Source organism: Phoenix dactylifera, chromosome 1 (assembly GCF_051530095.1).
Source record: "Phoenix dactylifera cultivar Ajwa chromosome 1, Ajwa_hap1_PhDact_Kaust_v1.1, whole genome shotgun sequence".
NCBI lineage: Eukaryota > Viridiplantae > Streptophyta > Magnoliopsida > Arecales > Arecaceae > Phoenix > Phoenix dactylifera.
The window spans coordinates 55,104,103-55,123,790 of NC_143190.1; the positions used below are offsets into that span (position 1 = coordinate 55,104,103).

At 36.8% G+C, this 19,688-nt stretch overlaps 1 protein-coding gene across 5 annotated transcripts; it reads left to right on the forward strand.

Annotated features, from left to right (window-relative positions):
• The first annotated feature begins 2,368 nt into the window (after positions 1–2,368).
• LOC103714205 (RING/U-box protein) lies at positions 2,369–17,654 on the forward strand. 5 transcript variants are annotated; one of them, XM_017844518.5, is made up of 15 exons: positions 2,369–2,536; positions 2,737–3,137; positions 3,880–3,970; positions 5,451–5,536; positions 7,818–7,908; positions 8,149–8,198; positions 8,857–8,926; positions 9,021–9,130; positions 9,951–10,016; positions 10,207–10,967; positions 11,595–11,709; positions 12,902–14,207; positions 14,315–14,389; positions 15,184–16,311; positions 17,277–17,654. In XM_017844518.5, exons 3-15 carry the CDS (start codon positions 3,905–3,907, stop codon positions 17,487–17,489), a joined length of 4,137 nt encoding a protein of 1,378 aa, XP_017700007.4. In that variant the 5' UTR covers positions 2,369–2,536; positions 2,737–3,137; positions 3,880–3,904; the 3' UTR covers positions 17,490–17,654. The 5 variants fall into 5 exon arrangements, with proteins under 5 accessions (XP_017700007.4, XP_038981370.3, XP_038981371.3 ...); XM_039125442.3 differs by lacking the exon at positions 2,737–3,137 and having other exon boundaries at positions 3,852–3,970; XM_039125443.3 differs by lacking the exon at positions 2,737–3,137 and having other exon boundaries at positions 3,863–3,970.
• Positions 17,655–19,688: the final 2,034 nt, after the last annotated feature.

Consider the following 19,688-nt stretch of genomic DNA (forward strand, 5'->3'; position numbering starts at 1 on the left):
ATTTCAAATATGACAAATGACTCTTGCACTAATCCACTCCCTAACAAGACAAGCCTAGATTTTTCTCCAAAGTAATATTCCCCTTCTTCAAATTTAAATATCTTAGATGCATTGGCTTATTTTAGTGCTTGATATTTTGCCTCTTTCACCTTATCCATATCAAATTACCTACTTAGTTCTAGACTAATCCTAGATGCCTTAATAACCAAAAACCTAGCCAATAGATTTAGGCTCAATTCACCATTGCCATAATCATGAGCCCCTAAATCTCTTGATAATCACTTCTTGCTATTTGAAATCATTCTTAATGGCGCTCTCGCCAATCAATAAGATTAGCTTTCATTCAATCTTAAGTCTCCACCTCACTAGCCTCTTTTAGCCCTTAGATCTACAGAATTCTCTAGAAACTTAAATCGTGACCATCCATTTTACCTTTTTCCCTCTATAAATATCCCCTTATGCTATTAGAAAAGAGGAGAAAATTTTTAGCTCATTGGAAATTACACCAAAAATTCTAATTAAAGCTTAATTCTCTTCTTCTCTCTACCACCACCATCTTCTCCAAACCCTAGCTTCCTCCACTACTTCTACCATCTAAATCTAAGCCTTCGGACAAGGAAATCTTCAAAGAAGATGAAGATCCATCTCCTTCTGTTGTCTAGAGATCTCTCCAAATAGAAACTTGATAGCAAGAGAGGTTAGTAGAGAAAGCAACTAAGGAGCAAATTGAAGTGTGATACTGTTTTTCCTCTCTCGCCTCTCTTTCAATCTTTTTTTTTGTTGTTCTCTTTATATTTTAATAGCCATATCTTGACCCATTTTTGATCTAAGATATGAAATAATTGAAGACCCTAATCAGGCCCTTAAGGACCCCTACTTTGGATCACAAGGGGGTGGGTACATTTCATATATTCTTTCTCCTTCTCTAACCTAAGATTTTATCCTGATTATGTTACACTTTCCCTCTAGGTTTTGCAGGTACTTAGATATCTCAAACCCTAGGTGTCGATTGTGAAACGAATGCCGACACTAGTGTTGATTCCTGGCATCTAACTATGAATTTGGATTTCTTTTTCTTTCTTTCTGTTTTGTTGCTTCACTTTCATTAGGGAGTCTTCTCTCCTTTTGTTCTCAGGACGTAAACGAGCAATCGAGAAAGGATCTCCGGTGGATCTGAGTACTTGGTAAGTTTATTATTTTTCCTTTTATTTTTTTTGTTTTGCTCTTAGTTTCTTTTTAGGAAAGAATACCGTTTCTTATGTGTATTGGGTAAAATTTTCCCCTTGGATTTGTATCTTCCTCGACTTCTTTTACGGCAAGAATCTCATTAATAGTTCTATTCGATTCTTTCTTGTTCGGATCTAGTCCAAGAGATAATTTGTTCCGATTTAGGTGTGATTCTATCAACACCCATTGACAGTAAAATGAAGTTGGGCGATTTCACATTTTATATTGTGTCATGCATATTGTTTGCAAGGTTGGAAGGAAGAGAAGATTTCTTCTTCCTTTTTTTTTTGGATGCTTATTTTCTAAGAAAAATATTGTTTTTGATTTTTTTCTGAACAAATATCCTACTTTCAATTTCTTCCGGTTGGATTTTTTTCTCTTTCTTTTTTTGGTATCATTTGATTCTACATTCTTTCAATTTTTGTTATATTAACGAACCAAGAAAACAACTATTGAATTGTTTGTTTCTTGGCTTTTAGATATCAGAAATCATGGAAAGGAAGGCAATCATCAGAATTTTTTGATTTTTGCTGAGCTCTCTTTTTCTAAAATATTGGTTATTGGAAGAACAATAACCATTAATCATTAATTATATTACTATATTTCATGCACACAGAGAAATCCCCATGCACAATGCGGAGCTTTTGCTAGTCTTTTATAAAATTTTAAAATTATCGTTTTGATTATTTTATTTTAGCTATTCATTATTTTTCCAACTGAAGTTTATGTTGCCACATAAACTTCAGAGTAATAAAGTAGAGAACTATATGCATTATCACTTAAATATTTCTTTTCCGTGCAAGTTTCCCCCAAAGTTGTCAATCACATGTCAACCAAGAACCATTTTGATTTCAAATTTAGCTGATGCAAAACTGGTTTTGTCAAATTGCTCCAGAACAAAAAAGCAAATACTTTTTTTTAAATCAATTTTTTATCTGAGATATTCTGAAATTATTCTTTTTTTTAAATAATCATAAATGGCGTGTCCCCATTTCCGTACTGGGTTTGTGCGCCGCGGCCACATGGGGTCGGTGGTTCATTCAGGGTCAATTCCCATTTTACCCCCATCGGTCCGGCAAAAGCCCGGTCTAGGGCACGTGCTGGGGTAATATCATAAAGTCGGTAAGCCATACCGACTTCTGTGGAACACGTCATTTTTCCCCTTGGACCTTGTTCTCATCCAAAATTCTTCTCCATGGTAACCCCAAACCCTCCCTCCACCCGCTCTCCTTCCTCCAAGAAACCCAACGGTCGCCGGCCGGTGGAGAACCCGGCGATCACCGCCCCTCGCCGTCGCCGACGATCGAAGGTACGAACCTTCTCCCCCCCTGATATCGCCGTCAAGAACCTCTCTTTCTCATCTGACTGCTTGATCCCTCCTTCTCATCCCCTTTTTCTAATCGATATATTTTTCTTTCAAATGCGGTTGAAACTTCAAAATTATCAATCTTGTCAAGATAATTTTTCCTGTTTCTTGGACCTTAAAGATGTTGATATGTGTTGTTCTAGGAAAATTTCATCTTTTTTGGAAACTAAAGAAGTGGTGATCATCGCATTGCTTGGAACCGTTTGCTATCAAGATTACTGGGAGCTCTAATTTTTCAAGCTAACAAATTGCTCGTAATTCTATAATGATGGGATTTCTTATGGAATTTCTTTAAGAAACCAATTGGGAATGGAAAAGAAGCTGCTGAACGTGTGAATATTACCGATGATTTCTTTGTTCTTTGTGGCGGTGAGAGCTTAAGCCAAGATGGGTTAGTTACTGCCGAGGAAAAAACAGCAAAGAATTTGATAAGAATTAGCGTCAATTACTTGATTGGTGGTGGGCACAATGAGGAAGTAACCTATGATATGATGCCCGCAAAATCATCTCTTTGTCAACAATGGATTTCTTGTGAGCGATCAAAGTAAACATTCCCGATACTTTTATCTTCTACGATTTTGGAAGCTCTATCTGACTTACTTATAGCAATGAGCAAAGTCCATTTTGTTGGACTAGCGTTAAAATCTGGCATGAATGTTGCTGGTTCTCAATTAGAGGAGTACTTCCAGACAGTGTCAATGTATGCTGTAACAATAGATGGAGGTTGAAAGGCATCATGGTTTTTTCCACGTTGATATCATGGAAACTTAAATTATATAGAAACAAATGCTGCTGAGAGCATTCTGTTGATTTAGCTAATGGTAACTATATGGTAAACAAAAAAAAACTAATTGACATGATATATGAATTTGGAAAAATATGAAAATCTAGATGTGGGTTGCTAGGATAAGGGCAGCATATATAATGTGTATGAATCTGGTCCTATACGTGGACATGCTTGGTGATAATCTTGCCACTTTTTTTAGGGAGGTTACTTGATCATACTTCTCTTGTAACTCAAACATTTGCTTTATTGTTCCAAATGGCATAAAGGAAAACTCCTTTCTCAACAAACTAAATATCCAGAAAACAAATATTGTGTGTTTTCACAAACAATCAATTGCCTTTATTGCATTATCATTCACATCTTACAACCATCCATACCCTATCATCTGTGCTTACCCAACTCTTGTTGCTGCTTGATGCCGAGAGTCACTTTTAACACCAAATTTTTGATGTTAAATTGACATGCTAACAGCATATGATTAGCATGGTTTCTTTTTCAGGTTAAGTACTCCTTTTCTCTAACCAATGAATCCAGAAGAAAGCGCCAAGAGTGAATCAAAAGAAGCTGTTGTTGAAGATGAGTATGATATGGTAAATCCCACTTACCATTTTAAATTTTTCGCTTATAATATATTTTGATAGCAGCAATTATTTTTTCTTGTTTTGTTACTTTTTCATTTGTTTTTTAGGGACATCTACTCTAGAACCCCAATTTATGGCTGCTAGAGGAGGTGAAAATGCACATGAAAAACATATTGAAAGCTAAAATGTAATTAAATGATGTGTCAGCCTTATGGATGGCCTACACATCTATTTCCGCTCTTAAAGCAAGTATAAACGATCTATCTATGTACTTGAGATTCCGACGATGTCCAAATGGCATAAACCTACATTCAATGTTCGTCGTACCGCCCCGAACTACTTGGTTTGGGGCATACCGTACTGTATTGAGGGTGAATTGGCATGGTTCTGTCCTTGGTTTGAGAAATCAGGCAAGGGAGGGGGACAAGAAGAAGGAGAGAGAGGAAAAGAGAGAGAGAGAGAGGGAAAGGGAGGGACGGAGGGAGAGGGAGAGAGAGAGAGAGGCTGAGAGTGACTCTCTCACTGCTCCGAAAGAGGGAGAGAGGGCTCGGAAGCCCCTCCTTGTTTCGAAACAAAACAGGGGATCCTATATATATATTTTTTCTATTTTTCAATTGAAGTGGGCAAATGGTTGTCCGACTCGCTGCAGTGAAGTCAGCAAACTATTTGCCACTTTAGTTCAAAAAATTCAAGAAAAAAAAAGGCTCGTCCTGGAACGATATGGTACAGACCCTCGTACCATTCCGGTCACTGACCGGTATGGATTCTAGTATCGGTTTGGCAAACCTTGCCTACATCTTTTTGCACAACAATGTAGAAGGTATAAGAGGTGCAATGGATGACTTGAATTGGGAAGGGGAAAGTGGAGAAGAGTAGACTATGAGGTGATCTCAAATCAGAATTCCTTTATTAGCTTGATTAGCAATTGGTTATAGCCAGGAGTGCTAGTTGTCCTAATCTCTATTTCCTACATTTTATCAGAAATTCATAAGCAATAAAAAATTATAAAACTCAGGTGATCTCAAATCCTAGGCTTCTAGCCTTCTCAAGATTCATATACAACTGTATTTTGTGGGGTCGATTCTTTTCATGGATGATATGTGGGGTATGGTGAAGTTCAGTGCATGACATTAACTCATATGTAGGATAACATGTTCTTTATGATGTCAATGTTACTAGTGATGTTATGATGCCCTGTATTTTCAATTGTGCATTTTCAATATGAAACTGTTGAAGATCCAATAAGACTTTTATTGAACAAGGTGTCAGCACAATATATATTTTCAAAAATACGAACTAACAATCATAATGAATGCCTATTAAGCAAGTATTTGTGCAACTTATCTACTATTGTTTGAATCTTATATCTAAGATCTATCCTCCAAAGTCCAATCACTTCTGAATTATTGAATGGGCTAATTTTAATTTGATTGCTTTTTATATGTTTTGATACAGTGGAGGGATGATATATTTTAATTTTCCCTTGTAGGAAGATGCTGCTTTTGAGAATGAAAGATGTGGAATATGTACATATGTTGTCATTGACAGAGGGGTTTTGGACTGTTGCCATCACTGGTAGGTCTTGAGAATGCGTAAAGATCTTCCATAACAGAGGCTTTGAAATTTTTCTGTGCCTGCATCTGTTAATCCTTCTTTTCTTCTCAACATGGCAATTCACCACCATAACACTGAACTGTAAAATAATTATCATTATTGGCATCTTGATATCATCATACTTGACATTGATTTGTAGATTCTTAGTCTCAGCCAAGGTTTAGAATACCATTACTTTCCGTGATACCTGTTTTTCATCGGACCGATATGATACCAGCTTGTATCATACACTCGTCATGGTACGATATTGCATCTTTGTGTCATACTGAGATGCCATTTCTTAATTCTTATTTTTCATTTTTTAAATTTTGATATCTAAAATGAATAATATGCGATTTTGTTTTTCCATGTTCACATGGTTTTTGATGGGGTGTCTGATGAATTGACGATGGTGTGGTGGTGTTGGTATCGACACCTGTGGTTTCTCAATAGGGTTTAGAAAGCTAGCCTTTGGGCTTTTGGAGGCACCCCGCCATGGGTAGTATGTATATATTTCAGTGGATAGAAGTCCTTTGGAATAGGCTTGGATGCTCCTGAAGGTGACCGAAATTAATCCAAATTGTGCAATAAATTGCTAGGATGTGCACAATAATAATGCACACATGCTATATATTCAAATTTCATGGCAATTAGAAAACTTTAGCATGTGTTCTCCTATTATTCTCTATTTTTGCAAATTAGTAGCTAATGAAAACTCACCAATAGTAGCGGAATGTGGCAGTGAGGATGTCAGAAAGTTGGTGGAAGACTATTTTTGAACTGCTACACCCTTGACAAAATATAAGAGAGAGAGAGGCAGAGGTAGACCTCTCCCTCTTTTGCTTTTGAAATGGGGTGGACCGTTTAGTCTGTGCTTAGTACCGGACAGACCAGCCTGGTACTAGCATGCACTAACTGCTTTGCAATGCCATGCCGAATATGTACTGCCCTAGGCCAGTTTCAGCATCTCGAGGCCTGTCCCAGTACAGTTTTGCCATCAGAAAGGTACAGTATCAGTGGTACCATACAGAACTGGCAATATTTGGACCATTGGTGTCAACAGAATAGTATAAACTACCCATACAAGAAGCCTTAAAGGATTATCTAATTAATGTTACTGCATATCACTCTATAATGGAGAAGAAAGGAAGGAAAGAGAGAAATATAACAGTGGGGAAGGGAAAAGAAGAAAGAGAAGAATGATAAGGAAGAATAAAAGAAACAGTTCATGCTCTGATTTGCCTGGTATGACGGCATTGTTTTATTGATAACAATAGGGTTTGACTTTCCTTTCTATTGTGGTGATACAAGCAAAGCAGCATATGCAATGCGCATAAGGTATAAAGAAGCAAAAAAAAAGGAACTTCGGAAAAAATTAATAAAATATTTTTTTTAATGATATTTGAATGTAGTTATAAAAAAGAGGTATTTATTGTAGGAACAAGTGAAAAAACAGTTTTTAAGCCCAGTCCTTTCTCTCCAATTAGAATTCTATTTGAATCTGAATCTTCTTGGATTAAATTTTCTAATTTGATGAGGATTTAGATTTTTATTTAGTAAATCCATGAAAAACTGTCAGGATTCCCATTTTTCAAGAAGGGTAGGTAGATTTCTCTGGAGTGGTGAGTGATCAGAATTTTTAAGCAATGATGGATGGAGAGGCATGATTTTCTGGGATTGTATGTGGGAACTGGAGACTTTGTTCCTTACTGAGTGAAACTTTTTGTGGAGTTAAATGAGCGTATTTTGAAGAAAAATGTGACAGATGTCAGATGGAAACAAACGAGAAGGTTCTCTAAATTCAAAAGTATTGTTTTTATAATATAGTATAGATGACCAAAATGCTATTGAAGAGCAGCTGGCTGTTATAGCACTTAAAATACATCTGTGTTCTGTGGGTCCATGCAAATATATCCGATGCTTGGTTTGAAGATTTGGCCGAAACTCCAAAACCAAAATGGTTTGGTTTCACTTGGAACCAATATGAAGCTGGACTAGGTATCAGATTTTTAGCCAAAACTGAATTATGAGGCCAAGAATCTTACATACATCATACATTATGTATGTACGTATGCATGTACTTTCATGCATGCGTACTTGCTTCCATGCTTGCTTGCTTGCTTTAGTTAGCATCTTCTGTATAGATAAATGACGTCGCCTTTTATATAGACACATGACATTTTTGCTTGCATGTATACGTGCATGGTATTGCTTGATGTGGATCAAACTTGGGAACAATAACAGAATTTCTCTCAAATCTCAGGTTTTGTTTTGAGTGCATTGACAAATGGGCAACCATCACAAACCACTGCCCACTTTGCAAAAGTGAATTTCAGCTTATCACATGTCTTCCGGTGAGTAATATTCTTGTTTACTATTTGCAAAGCTGTTGTGTTTGCTATTCTTTTGACTCGTGCATGGAAGGATTATATATTGGGTTAATGTTACAAATTAGTTTATTAGCAATGGTCAAGGTCTCCTTGGTCGAATCCTTCAATAGAACTGTTTATGCATGTCATCTAGTCCTTCAATCCAAATATAGTTTTGTGACATAAACTACAGCATGGTATGTGAATTTTGTTTATTGACTGAAGGTGTATGATACCACTGGAAGCATCAAAGCCGAGGAATATTCTCTTTCCAGGTGAGATATGCTTTTTCAGCAATCTTTTTTGAAGTAAAAATTGATCAATTGGTTCTATTATTTCATATTGTTCTCATTATTCATATCGCAATAATTAAATAGGATAGCAATTTTTTTTCCTTTAAACGTTGACATAACTCTACCATTTTTCTTCCCACAATTGCTATCAGTTTATTGCTTGTGATGACGGCGCTTGATAAGAATAAGCAATGATATTACAAATACTTACAATATAGCCAGTTGGTTAAGCTCCTTGCTGGAGGCCTAACTTATTAATGTGATAATCAACTTACATTTCCCTCATTTATAGCAAGTAATCTTTTGTTGATTTCAGCATTGATTTTTTACATGCACTTCAATTTGCAGCCAGCGAACTAATTTTTTTATCTTGACTATTTTAAAGCCTTTTGGAAATTTCTTACCCTTTGTGGAATATGTTAAGTCAGCAACCATTTCACCTATTCACAGCTAGTTCCTTGAACAAAGTTTCTGTGATGACAAGATCCAACATATAAGAAATCTTTGCTGAAAAGTCATTAAATAATACCTTGCATTTGATTGAGATTTCCCTTCAAACTCTAGGTTATGGATACATATCTTTGGTTTTTTAACTCAAAAATCTTTGGTTCTTTAATTCTTTTTTGTGTTTTTGATGCAGATATGATGATTGGTGTATTCAAGGGAAAAACAATACACTCTCCTTTCCATCATACTATATTGATGAAAATGTAATGATGTTCAACAAGCAGTCATCTGTCCATACCTGAGAAATTTTTTGCTTTTATCTGACAGTAATTTTTCAATGCTATTATTATTCTGCAGGCAGTTATTTGTTTGGACGGTGATGGGTGCAAAATTCGAAGCGGACTGTCAACAGCTGAGGATGGTTCAACTCTGGACACATCAATTGCTTGTGATTCATGTGATATATGGTATCTCTTTACTTTCATTGCTCTATCCTGTACATGGAAAGCACAATCTTGAAGAAGTTGCATGGAGGAAATGTTCAATGCTTCGATGTACTATTTTTGAATGGAAATTTATAGCATAATCTCTTGCTTAGATGGCTGAATAAAAACAGTGGATGCAAAGTAGTTAGAGTGAAAACAGAGGAAATTGCTTAGTCATTGTAGAACAGGAAATATGCTGTCAATTTAAGTTTGCTACTGTCATTTCAGATTATCAGTTCCATCATCTGGATTTCAGCCTCATCTTATTTTGAACCCCTGGAGTTTAGCACATCTTGGCTTTCCAATTCATTTCTGATATTACACATCATACATGAAACATTATGTAAACCTTAAAAAGAAACAATTAAAATACATCTAATGATGACCTGCAAATATGATATGTAAAGACTTAGCAGAAAGGAAAAAGGAGGCTGTTCGTGTCTGCAGAACTACACTGAATTCCACACAAATAGTAACTTAAATTATGGAAATGCTTATAGTGGAAGCTAACATATGGCTGCTTTCTATAAGCTAGGTTTTGTTATACAGCATTAATCCCACTTTGACCTTAACATATAATGATCCTATGTACATGAGAAATATTCAGCAAGCCACTCTTCTAAACCACTATGATTGTCATCGTTTAGCTCAAAGCCTCCGTTTAGCTAACCCAGGGTTATTTTCTTTTATAACTTCAATTATTTATCTTTGATCGATCGATCACCTGGGAATGCTCTTATCTTTCATTCTAAGTGAATATCAAGTTGCTTTTTCATGCTTTACATTCATATTTTTTTTTCAGGTATCATGCTTTCTGTGTTGGATTCAATCCTGAGTGCACATCTGAAAATTCATGGTTGTGCCCGAGGTAATTCAATAATTGTGCACAATTGTGTCCTAGTTCCAATCTTGTGACCTGAATTTTCATCAATTTTGCTTCTTCTCCAATGTTGCTTGACTTCACAGCTAGTAGGTTTTTCAGCTATAGAATGCTATTATTTTCAGCTATGCTGAATATGGCACCTTTTTGTTGTTCCATTTGCCTTTTCTTCTCCTAGGTGTGCATCTGTTGAAGTGCAGCAGAAGTTAGATTGTCTCCCAATACAAAACCCAAGCAAGCATTCTACTTTGAGAAGTGCTGGTCGTGTATCAAATATCGACCCTTCCTTTTTGGGGAAGGTGTCAGTATCTGTTGCTGATGCTGGTGAGACAGCTGTTGTTGTCTCAATGGTTGGGGGAGAACCAAGGACTGAAGGCAGTTCTCCATTGAAGAATGATATAGATATTAATACAGGCAAAGACAATGGAACATCTCTATCTGATTCTGATGCTGATAATCTCAAACTTGATATGCAACTCGACAAGAGTGGTTGTGTTGAACTTATATGTGACAGCTTGATGTGCAGTGATGATAAGGGGTCCATACCCCTGGTTCAAGAGATTGAGAATAGTTCTGAAAGATTGCTGGATATGTCACCTAAAATGGATGTCATCCAACCAGATGTTAAACTGACAGAAAATTCATTAGCATATGCAGCATCTGAGATGGTTGTAGTTCGAGCTGAAGATGATATACTGGATACATCATTAGACCAATCACAAGGTGTGGTGCTGTCTTCCCCATGTGTTTCTGTAATACATGGTGGTTTCCCAGGCAAAAATACTGAAGAGACTGCACACAGCTCTTCTAATTTCAATGAATACAATGTCTCCTGTCCTCTATCAAGCGAAAATGCTGAAAATAAAAATGGATTATCTGAAGACAACAAATGTGATACCATTCCTCATCTTGGCATATCTGTAACCTCTCCTTCATCAGGTATGTATTAACAATTTATGAAGCCTAGCTATCTATTCTTTTGCAAAAATCTGTGTCATTTCCAGTTAGACATATGATTATGAATCTCTGATGATTGACTTAGCTAGCTCCTTGCAACCATGTTTTAGTTGACAAAATGGTTGGTGATAATACTGAAAATTTATTGATTGGAAGCAGTGCATACCATTCAGAAGAATATTCTAGTCTCCACTATTATTGTATTCTCAAATTTCAATCTTGAACAAATGATCTTGCTCTTGACTGTTGTGTAAGAACTCTCACTCCTTGGGCCAAGTAATAGCACCCTGTAAGAATAATAATGTTTTGAAATTTGAATAATATACTTTTCAGAAAAATCATCTAGAGTAATCTGTAGAATGGCCAGACAATTTGATGATATTAAAACAAAGTGCTCAACAGTGCATCATTTCCAGGCAATTGACTGAGATACCCCTCCAGATTTTTTTTTTGAATTTTTGCACATGATAAAATGACTTAATTGAGCATGCTTGTAGGTATTTTATGGTTGTCCAATTTTTCATCCGTTGGTGATGGGGTCTCAACTCATGATCTTGATTGACATGTTTTTGCCTTGTCACAATGGTTTCTTTGTTCAAATTTTTGCAGGAGATGACATGGTTACCAGCACTGATGAGGATATACTTCATGCTATACATCAAAAGGATATAAATTCTAGAGATTTGACAATGGAACATACGGAGAAGTTCAAGACAAATGTCAAGTATGAATCTTTTCTTTATATGTTTCATTATGTCCGATATTAAAAGTGAACAATATCGCTTCTAAATCTTAGACCTTTCAGTGACAACCTGTGCATTAGATACAACTGGAAGCAAGGTCTGCCGCATGGGTACCGAGTGCCATATTGGTCGGTGATCGATACGGTACGGTATCGATTGGTACACATGGTACAGACTATCATTATCATCATCGCCAGTAGTGCGAGAACGCCGAGAAGGCATTGGAGAGTTGAGAAGGCATGGGAGGCTTTTTTTGCGCCTCCCCTCTTATTATTACGGTGGGATAGGCAACGAACCACTTTGAACTGAGCAAAACTGGGTGGTTCTGCTCGTTCAGATAGGTTTATGCTGGTTCGGGGTCTGTTTTGACCTATACGGCCATACTGTCCACATAGAGTGTGCAGAGATACAGACCATATGCATTCTCAAAATGCAAAGTGCAGCATGCTGATTAGAAATTTGCAATTCTTTTTTCCTTTATTGTCGTAACTGTTGTTTGTCATGAGTGAGCTTAATGGTTACCATCCTGATATATAGCAGGTTTTATCATAATTGTCTCTCTCTTCTTTCTTTTTTTTTTTGCATTATTTGGATCTCCACCTTCTTGAATATGCTGATTTTCTTTCCAAAGGGAAAGTGTCATATTCAGGGTCCTCCTTGCTGTTCCTCCTTTTGCTAATTGGTCTTCTGGAATTCAAATTAGACCATTCTCTTGGCCAAAGTTGTTTCTGTTTAGAGCTGACTACAGTATACAAAAGTTCAGGTTGAAATAGCAGCTTGCAAATGATAGGATAGGGCTTGTTTGTCAGGACTAAGCTTCAGTTCAAACATGACTTTTGTTCTTATATATGACACTTTTGCTTGCTGTTCGACCATCCAATATTCTTCCTCTTTTCTACATGTCACCAACGATTGCAGTCGTATAATAAACTGAATTTTTATGGGGAAATGATTCATATTTTCATTGTTAGCCATATAGTCATCATCATGCTCGGCTTCTTGTTTATTTTGTTGCTTTATTTTTTAATTGATGTCATCCACAGCATCACTAGCTGAAGATACCTCATGTTTCTTTGTTATTAAATCTTGTTTTAAAGGTTTGGTTGGTTAACTTTTGTTTATATCATTACCGTTGACTTAATCTTATGTTTTTGTCTTTTTTTTTTTCTTTAGAGACATTGATCATCTAAATGACATTGTTGGCAAACAAGAAGGATACTTACAGGTGAGAATGGAAGCTGAGCATCCTGCAAAGAGAGCTAAATTAAATGAAAATTCTCAGATACCATCTTCAGAAAGCCAAGATAATGCTTTTGTTTTGGAGAACTCTCTGACTTGTTCTATAGCAGCAGCATTTCCTGAAGATGATAATTTAATATGTGCCCCATGCGAAGAAGCTCAAACTCCAGATATAATGGATATAGTACAGGAACCCAAGCATAGAAAGCATGATGGCGAAGAAGGCATAAATCCTGTAACTAAAACCATAGAAAAACAAGATATTTCTGCTGGGCTGAGAGTAAAAAAGATAATGCGAAGAGTTGGAAACAACGAATCATCCATTTTATTTCAGGAACTGAGAAAAGAGGTAAGAGTAGTCCAAAATAAAACCTCCAACAGCACTGGCGAGGAGAATGCCATTGATGGAAAACTTCTGACAGCATTTCGGAATGCAATGGTAAAACCTAGAAATGAATTGGCTGATAAACTTGATCCTTCTGTTCTAGGAGTGAGGAAGTCATTGCTGCAAAAAGGAAAGATTCGTGAGAACCTAACCAAAAAAATATATGGAACATCCACTGGAAGACGAAGGCGTGCATGGGACAGGGATTGGGAAATTGAGTTCTGGAAGTACCGGTGTTCTAGGATGAAGCCTGAAAAGACTGAGACACTACAGTCTGTTCTTGAACTTCTTAAAAAAGCTTCATATCCTTGCTTGGAGAACTCAGAGGTGGATCAGGGACCAGAAGATGAGGCTACAGATTCCATATTATCAAGAGTATATTTAGCTGATGCATCAGTTTTCCCAAGAAAGGATGATATCAAGCCCCTCTCTGCTCTTACTGCAAGCTCGCCAATTGACAACAATCAAAATGTGAAAAATAATAACAATCTACCTGGGAAAGATTCTCAAACTCCTTCTGAAAGTTCTGAAGCAAAAAATCCTAGAGGAATATCCAAGGGTTTATCCCCAGTTAAAGTTCCTTCATCTGATAACCCAGGAAAAAGGTTGAATGCTCCAAGCATCATAGGAGAAGCTCGACCGAAAACAAGATCAAACCCTATTTCTCTGCTAAATGGTTCTATTGGAAGAGAGCAAAATTCCAATGAGCCAGCTAACCAGTCTTGTTCTTCAAAGAATGACAAAAAGAAATGGGCACTGGAGGTTCTTGCCCGAAAGAATGCTTTAGCAAATTCAAGTGGAAGTAAAGATAAACAAGAAAATGGAGCTATGCTCAAGGGAAATTATCCTCTATTAGTAAGCGATAATATCTTTATATTTGTATAAATCTGTAGCTTCTGGTAGCAACTTCCTTAGCTTGTGTTCACAAATTTGTAATGTTTTGGATCATTTGATATGTGTAGGCACAACTACCTGTGGATATGAGACCAGTCCCAGCATCTAGCTTCCATAATAAAGTTCCTGTAGCAGTTAGACAGGTATGCCTTTTTTTTTGTGTGTGTGTGTGACTAGACTGCAAAATGTATTAGTCATGCCTTTGAATTTGATGCACAACACTTTATTCGGTTTGCTGGAAGGAGGCGGGGTGGGGGTGGGGACTGCAACAAGATGGATACAGATATTTCAAGCAAACCATGCTCCTAACAGTGGCTGAGTGCAAATATCCATTTGCATTTATTGCGGTCTCTGTTCTTGTATCTGCAATTGATTATTGGCTAATGGACTTGCATGGTCTAAAAGGGTGACTATTCAAAATGAGTTTTGCTGTCTTAAGGCTCTTACTTTGAAATAAACCAATTTGAGTGTGTGTACTATTTTATGCAACATTTCAACAACTCAACCTGTTTTTTAACTGGTAATATGTTTGATTTGTTTTAGTTGGAAAATTGTCAATATGGTCATCCCCCCTTCCTCTTATCTTGAAATAGTTATATGGTATTTAATTCATGCTGAAAAGACTATTTAAAAACATATTATTTAGTGGCACGGAACTGTAGATCATACCATCTCTCAGTTATACTTATACAATAAAATATCTTGAATTTATTCCCTTCACTAAAAACTAGGATGTGCAATAGCGCATTATATTTGCTTGGATTAAGATTATGGACATCTCCTTTAAGGATAACCAGAAAGATGTAATCCACTCTTTTTACTATGACAGTGATCATTAATGTATCCACTGTGTCTTTGTTTACTTTTTCTATATTAGTTTATTTTCTTTCTCCAGTAGAGAATTATTAAGGAATTAACTGAACATTTTTTATGTCAGGCGCAACTTTACCGTATCACTGAGCATTACTTGAGGAGCACAAACCTATCTGTCATTCGCAGAACTGCAGAAACTGAGTTGGCTGTTGCTGATGCAGTTAATGTAGAAAAGGAGATTTTTGAAAGATCCAACAGCAAGTTGGTTTATATAAACCTTTGCTCACAGGTTCTGTCTCAGCATACAAAGTCCCAAGATGAAACAATGGCCTCCCATTTGACGGGACACAATATATGTGGTCTTGATCACTCAGCAAAAGAAACATATGAACCTCGTGCCACAGTGTCCGGCAAAGTAGAAGAAGCATTACGAAGGGCTGGTCTTTCTGATACTCCTCCAAGCAGTCCAGTTAGAGTTGTAAAAAATCCCAGTGAAGAAGATGATCTTTCACTGAATGTCAACAAGGAATGCCTTGAGAATGTCCTAGATATTGATTCTCATCCCAAGTTGGATATATATGGAGATTTTGAGTATGATTTACAGGACGGGGGTTATATTGCTCATTCCAGTATGCCTAATGCTTCTAGGGTATCCAAATTACAACCAGAAAATGCGGATTCCAGAACGAAGGTTATTCTCTCCACTCTTAAATTTGAAGAATCAGATAAGTTTTCAGACTCTGATTCTCTAAAACCTTTGAGTTCTGTTAAAGAAGAATCAACCAATGATAACTTGATTGTTGAGTCACAACCCGATTCTTTCACCTTGCTGGAGTACCAAAAGGCACATGGTCCAGGAAATGCAAAAGTAGATGTTAGACTCGATACTCCCTTAACACTAGAACCATCTAAAGCAGAGTATAAAGAGTTGTATGGACCAGAGAAGGAACATTTGGTGAATGTAATATCTGGTGTAGTAATTGGAGAAGGGAGCAATTTTATGGAGATGGAAGCAGCAGCAAAAGCCACAATTCCTCCTGAAACAGAAAATAATAAGTCAAGGGAAGAAGTGACTGTCTCTGAGTTTGAAATCGAGAGCTGCACGGAGAATAAGACACTTCTGGATCATAAATCTTCCAGAGGGGGGAATTCCCCAACTCATTCTTCTATAGGTGAAAATGCTCCAAAGGAGGGAATATCAAAATCCACCAGTGACAAATTCTCTGGTTCCACTTTTTCCATATCCAAAAAGGTACAGGGACAGTTGATATTTTGCAACATTTACAAACATACCCACCCACAAAGATGTGTCATTTACTTCATTGATTTGCTAGCAGTAGTGTATGACTTGTCTCTTGTGAAAACTTATCATTAGATAATTAAAGGATTAATGTTGTTTCTAGTTCTTTTGTTTACATTCCTTAGATTTCTTTTTACGTGATTGAGCAACATATGCAGGTCTATGCTGATGTACCATATGTTTGGGAACTGTAGCTGAATGTGAAATAAATAAGTAGATAACTAGATACAAACTCGTCAGCAGAAATCATGATGCCAAGCAGATTCAGAAAACAGTACCTTCCTGACCATCATCTTGTGACACTGACAAAAAATATTGGTACACCTTAAGTGTTCGCCAACCGTGCACAAGCTTTATAAACTTTGTTTTGTGTTTTAAGAAATGCTGTTGTTAAGGGGCAGTACTGCCTCTTTTGTTAAATTGCACTTATGCCTGATCATGCCATGATGTCCTCACCTACTTCATGACTTGATTTCAATCTTCTACATCTTATATGAATCTTCAAATCCTGAAAAAAAACCCAATTTGCTTGCTGATGGAAACTAAGAAGGGTATTCTGTTCATTATGCATTGTAGTTAGTCTCTCTCTCATGTATTGGCGTCTGTTACCAGAATGTTTGATATAAACATCTCCTCTGTAGGTTGCTCACAAGTGTTTAACTAAGCCAACATGCAGGTATATTGTAACCTCTAGGTTTGGATCTGACATCTACATCTGAAAACCAAAAACTTCTATCACACCTGAGATCTGTTGTCAGAAATCGTGTTAAGCAATTATAATATCATCGTTCTATTCAAGTGCTGCAAAATCTTCTCACAGATCTGCAATACACGAAGAAGGCATGCTTCATGGAAAACATGTAATCAGTGTCTCCGCCTTTTATAAACTAATCAGTAACCTTGTTTTATTTTTTTAGGTGGAGGCTTACATCAAGGAACACATCAGGCCACTTTGCAAAAGTGGTGTGATAACAGTTGAGCAGTACCGGTGGGCGGTAGCGAAAGCCACCGATAAAGTTATGAGATACCATTACAAGGCCACAAATGCAAATTTTCTTATCAAGGAAGGTGACAAGGTGAAAAAGCTCGCTGAGCAGTATGTTGAGGTTGCTCAACTGAAGGAAATGTAGTTTTTGGTTTATGGAAATCAAGGTTTTTGTGGATGTTCATGGCAAATTATTTCCCTTGTTTACTCAGCTATTACATTCTATTACTCAATTCTTCTACCTCTATATGTCGTATATATGAAATTAAAAGTAATCTCTGTTTCCATTTACAAGGTGGATGGTTCGGTATTCCAGTTGTTTTTGCACATGAATTTTTGCTTTTTTGAACAGAGTTTCTATACTTGTGATGAGGAATGAAGGGGAATCTCCTATAGAACATGAAGGCTATTGGTAGAGGGAGGAATTCCTTTCGACGCATCGATGCACGGTGCTGTGTGCTGCACTCAGGTTGTTGGATATTGTCTACCTGCAGGGGATGTAGTTTTGTTGTTAAGCTGCACAAGTGGCTTCCTAAACAGATCTAGAACACTAATAGACAATGCAGCATTGATGACTTCATGCCGAATGTGAGTTATCTCACGTCCTTTTAAGTACTCATTTTTGAGAAATGTCCTAACCAGAGTCTTAGCAGACTTGAAGAGTTTTCATTGTGTTATTGGGTTGGAAAGCAATATGCCTGTTTTGATTCTCGGGTGATGGTTTGCTTGAAGTTTCTATGGCAATATATAATAGGATAAAAGATATTACGAAGTTCTTGGGGCTAGTCAATAAAAGACTTCGGAGATTAGGTTTGGATGTAGTCAGCTTGTCTCCTGCATCAGAGCACTTGAATGACAGCCTTGGTCTCTTCATGAGCCCATCCATGCCATAAATATTCTTTCTTCTAGTTGTGCTTGTGATTTGCCCAGGATGATGCTCTAAGATCACAGTTTTATGCCTCTTGCTATTATAGAGATTAGGTTTGGATGTAGTCAGCTTGTCTCCTGCATCAGAGCACTTGAATGACAGCCTTGGTCTCTTCTCCTTAAATATTCTTTCTTCTAGTTGTGCTTGTGATTTGCCCAGGATGATGCTCTAAGATCACAGTTTTATGCCTCTTGCTATTATAGAGATTAGGTTTGGATGTAGTCAGCTTGTCTCCTGCATCAGAGCACTTGAATGACAGCCTTGGTCTCTTCTCCTTAAATATTCTTTCTTCTAGTTGTGCTTGTGATTTGCCCAGGATGATGCTCTAAGATCACAGTTTTATGCCTCTTGCTATTATAGATATGCTGACTTGCTGGATTCAGCCTACATTCTCGGCAGAAAAATTAAGGAGGTGTTTGGTTCCGAGAAGTTGGGCTTTGGAACGAGAATGAAAATAGAGAGTTGGACTCTAAAATAAGGATAGAAATGAAATTCCTCCCAACCATAGAAGTCACTCATTTTCGTTTCCATTTCAAAACCTAACTTTTTCCGGCCAAACACATCCTAAGAGAAGCTAGCATTTTAAGTAATTGTATCCATCAAACTTTGTCCTAGCTGTTTGAAATCAATTTATGTTTGCTCTATTGTGTATCATGTTTTAGGGCTCTTTTTTTTTTTAAGTCAGCAGAGGATATCTTGACAATATTAAATTACGGTTTCATTTCAAGATTTGATTTTTTTTTTTTTACAGTTAATTACCTAGCAAGTTTGCTGCTCCTTGTTGCACGCTAATGTTTAAATAACAGACGTTATAATGACTTGAACGATTCCTTTTCATGTTATACATAATTAGAATTCATATGCTAATTAACAAAAATAGGACCCATCCAGAGAAATGTTTTTTCGGGCTTTGCCTCGCAGACGGAGAAGCATTGGAGTCTAGAAGACGCTGGACTCCTTTTTCTCTGTTTTTTTAAAAACTTTATTATTATTATTTTTCCTTCTCTTGACGTCTTGCAGGAGGCCCTGGACTTAGGGTGCTTTTCCATGATATAAGTAGAGATATATTATAAGAATTCAGATAATAATTATTATTTAGGTATTATTTTTTTGTAATGGTTATTCCAATGCAAGTCAACCTTTATTTGACATTTTATTGGATAGAAAGATAATATATATTTAAAATTTGTATCTCTATATAAATTCTGAGGATAATAATTTGATTATTTAAATGGTAACAAATAAATTAAAATTATTCTATAGTTGATAACGTTATTTATTCCAGATAGTTATTTTATTTTGTAACTTGATTCATTTTCTTTCCTTCCTTCACGTTTAATGCAAGACCAACCCCAACCCCAACCCCCCCCCCCCCCCCAACCCCAACCCCAACCCCAACCCCAACCCCAAACCTTT

Bases quoted from the DNA above. Each gene is read 5' to 3' on its own strand.
- LOC103714205 (XM_017844518.5), top strand. From the start codon at position 3,905: ATGAATCCAGAAGAAAGCGCCAAGAGTGAATCAAAAGAAGCTGTTGTT. The intron at 8,199-8,856 runs GTGAGATATGCT...TTTTTGATGCAG, and splicing joins GAGGAATATTCTCTTTCCAG to ATATGATGATTGGTGTATTC. The intron at 9,131-9,950 runs GTATCTCTTTAC...TTTTTTTTTCAG, and splicing joins TGTGATTCATGTGATATATG to GTATCATGCTTTCTGTGTTG.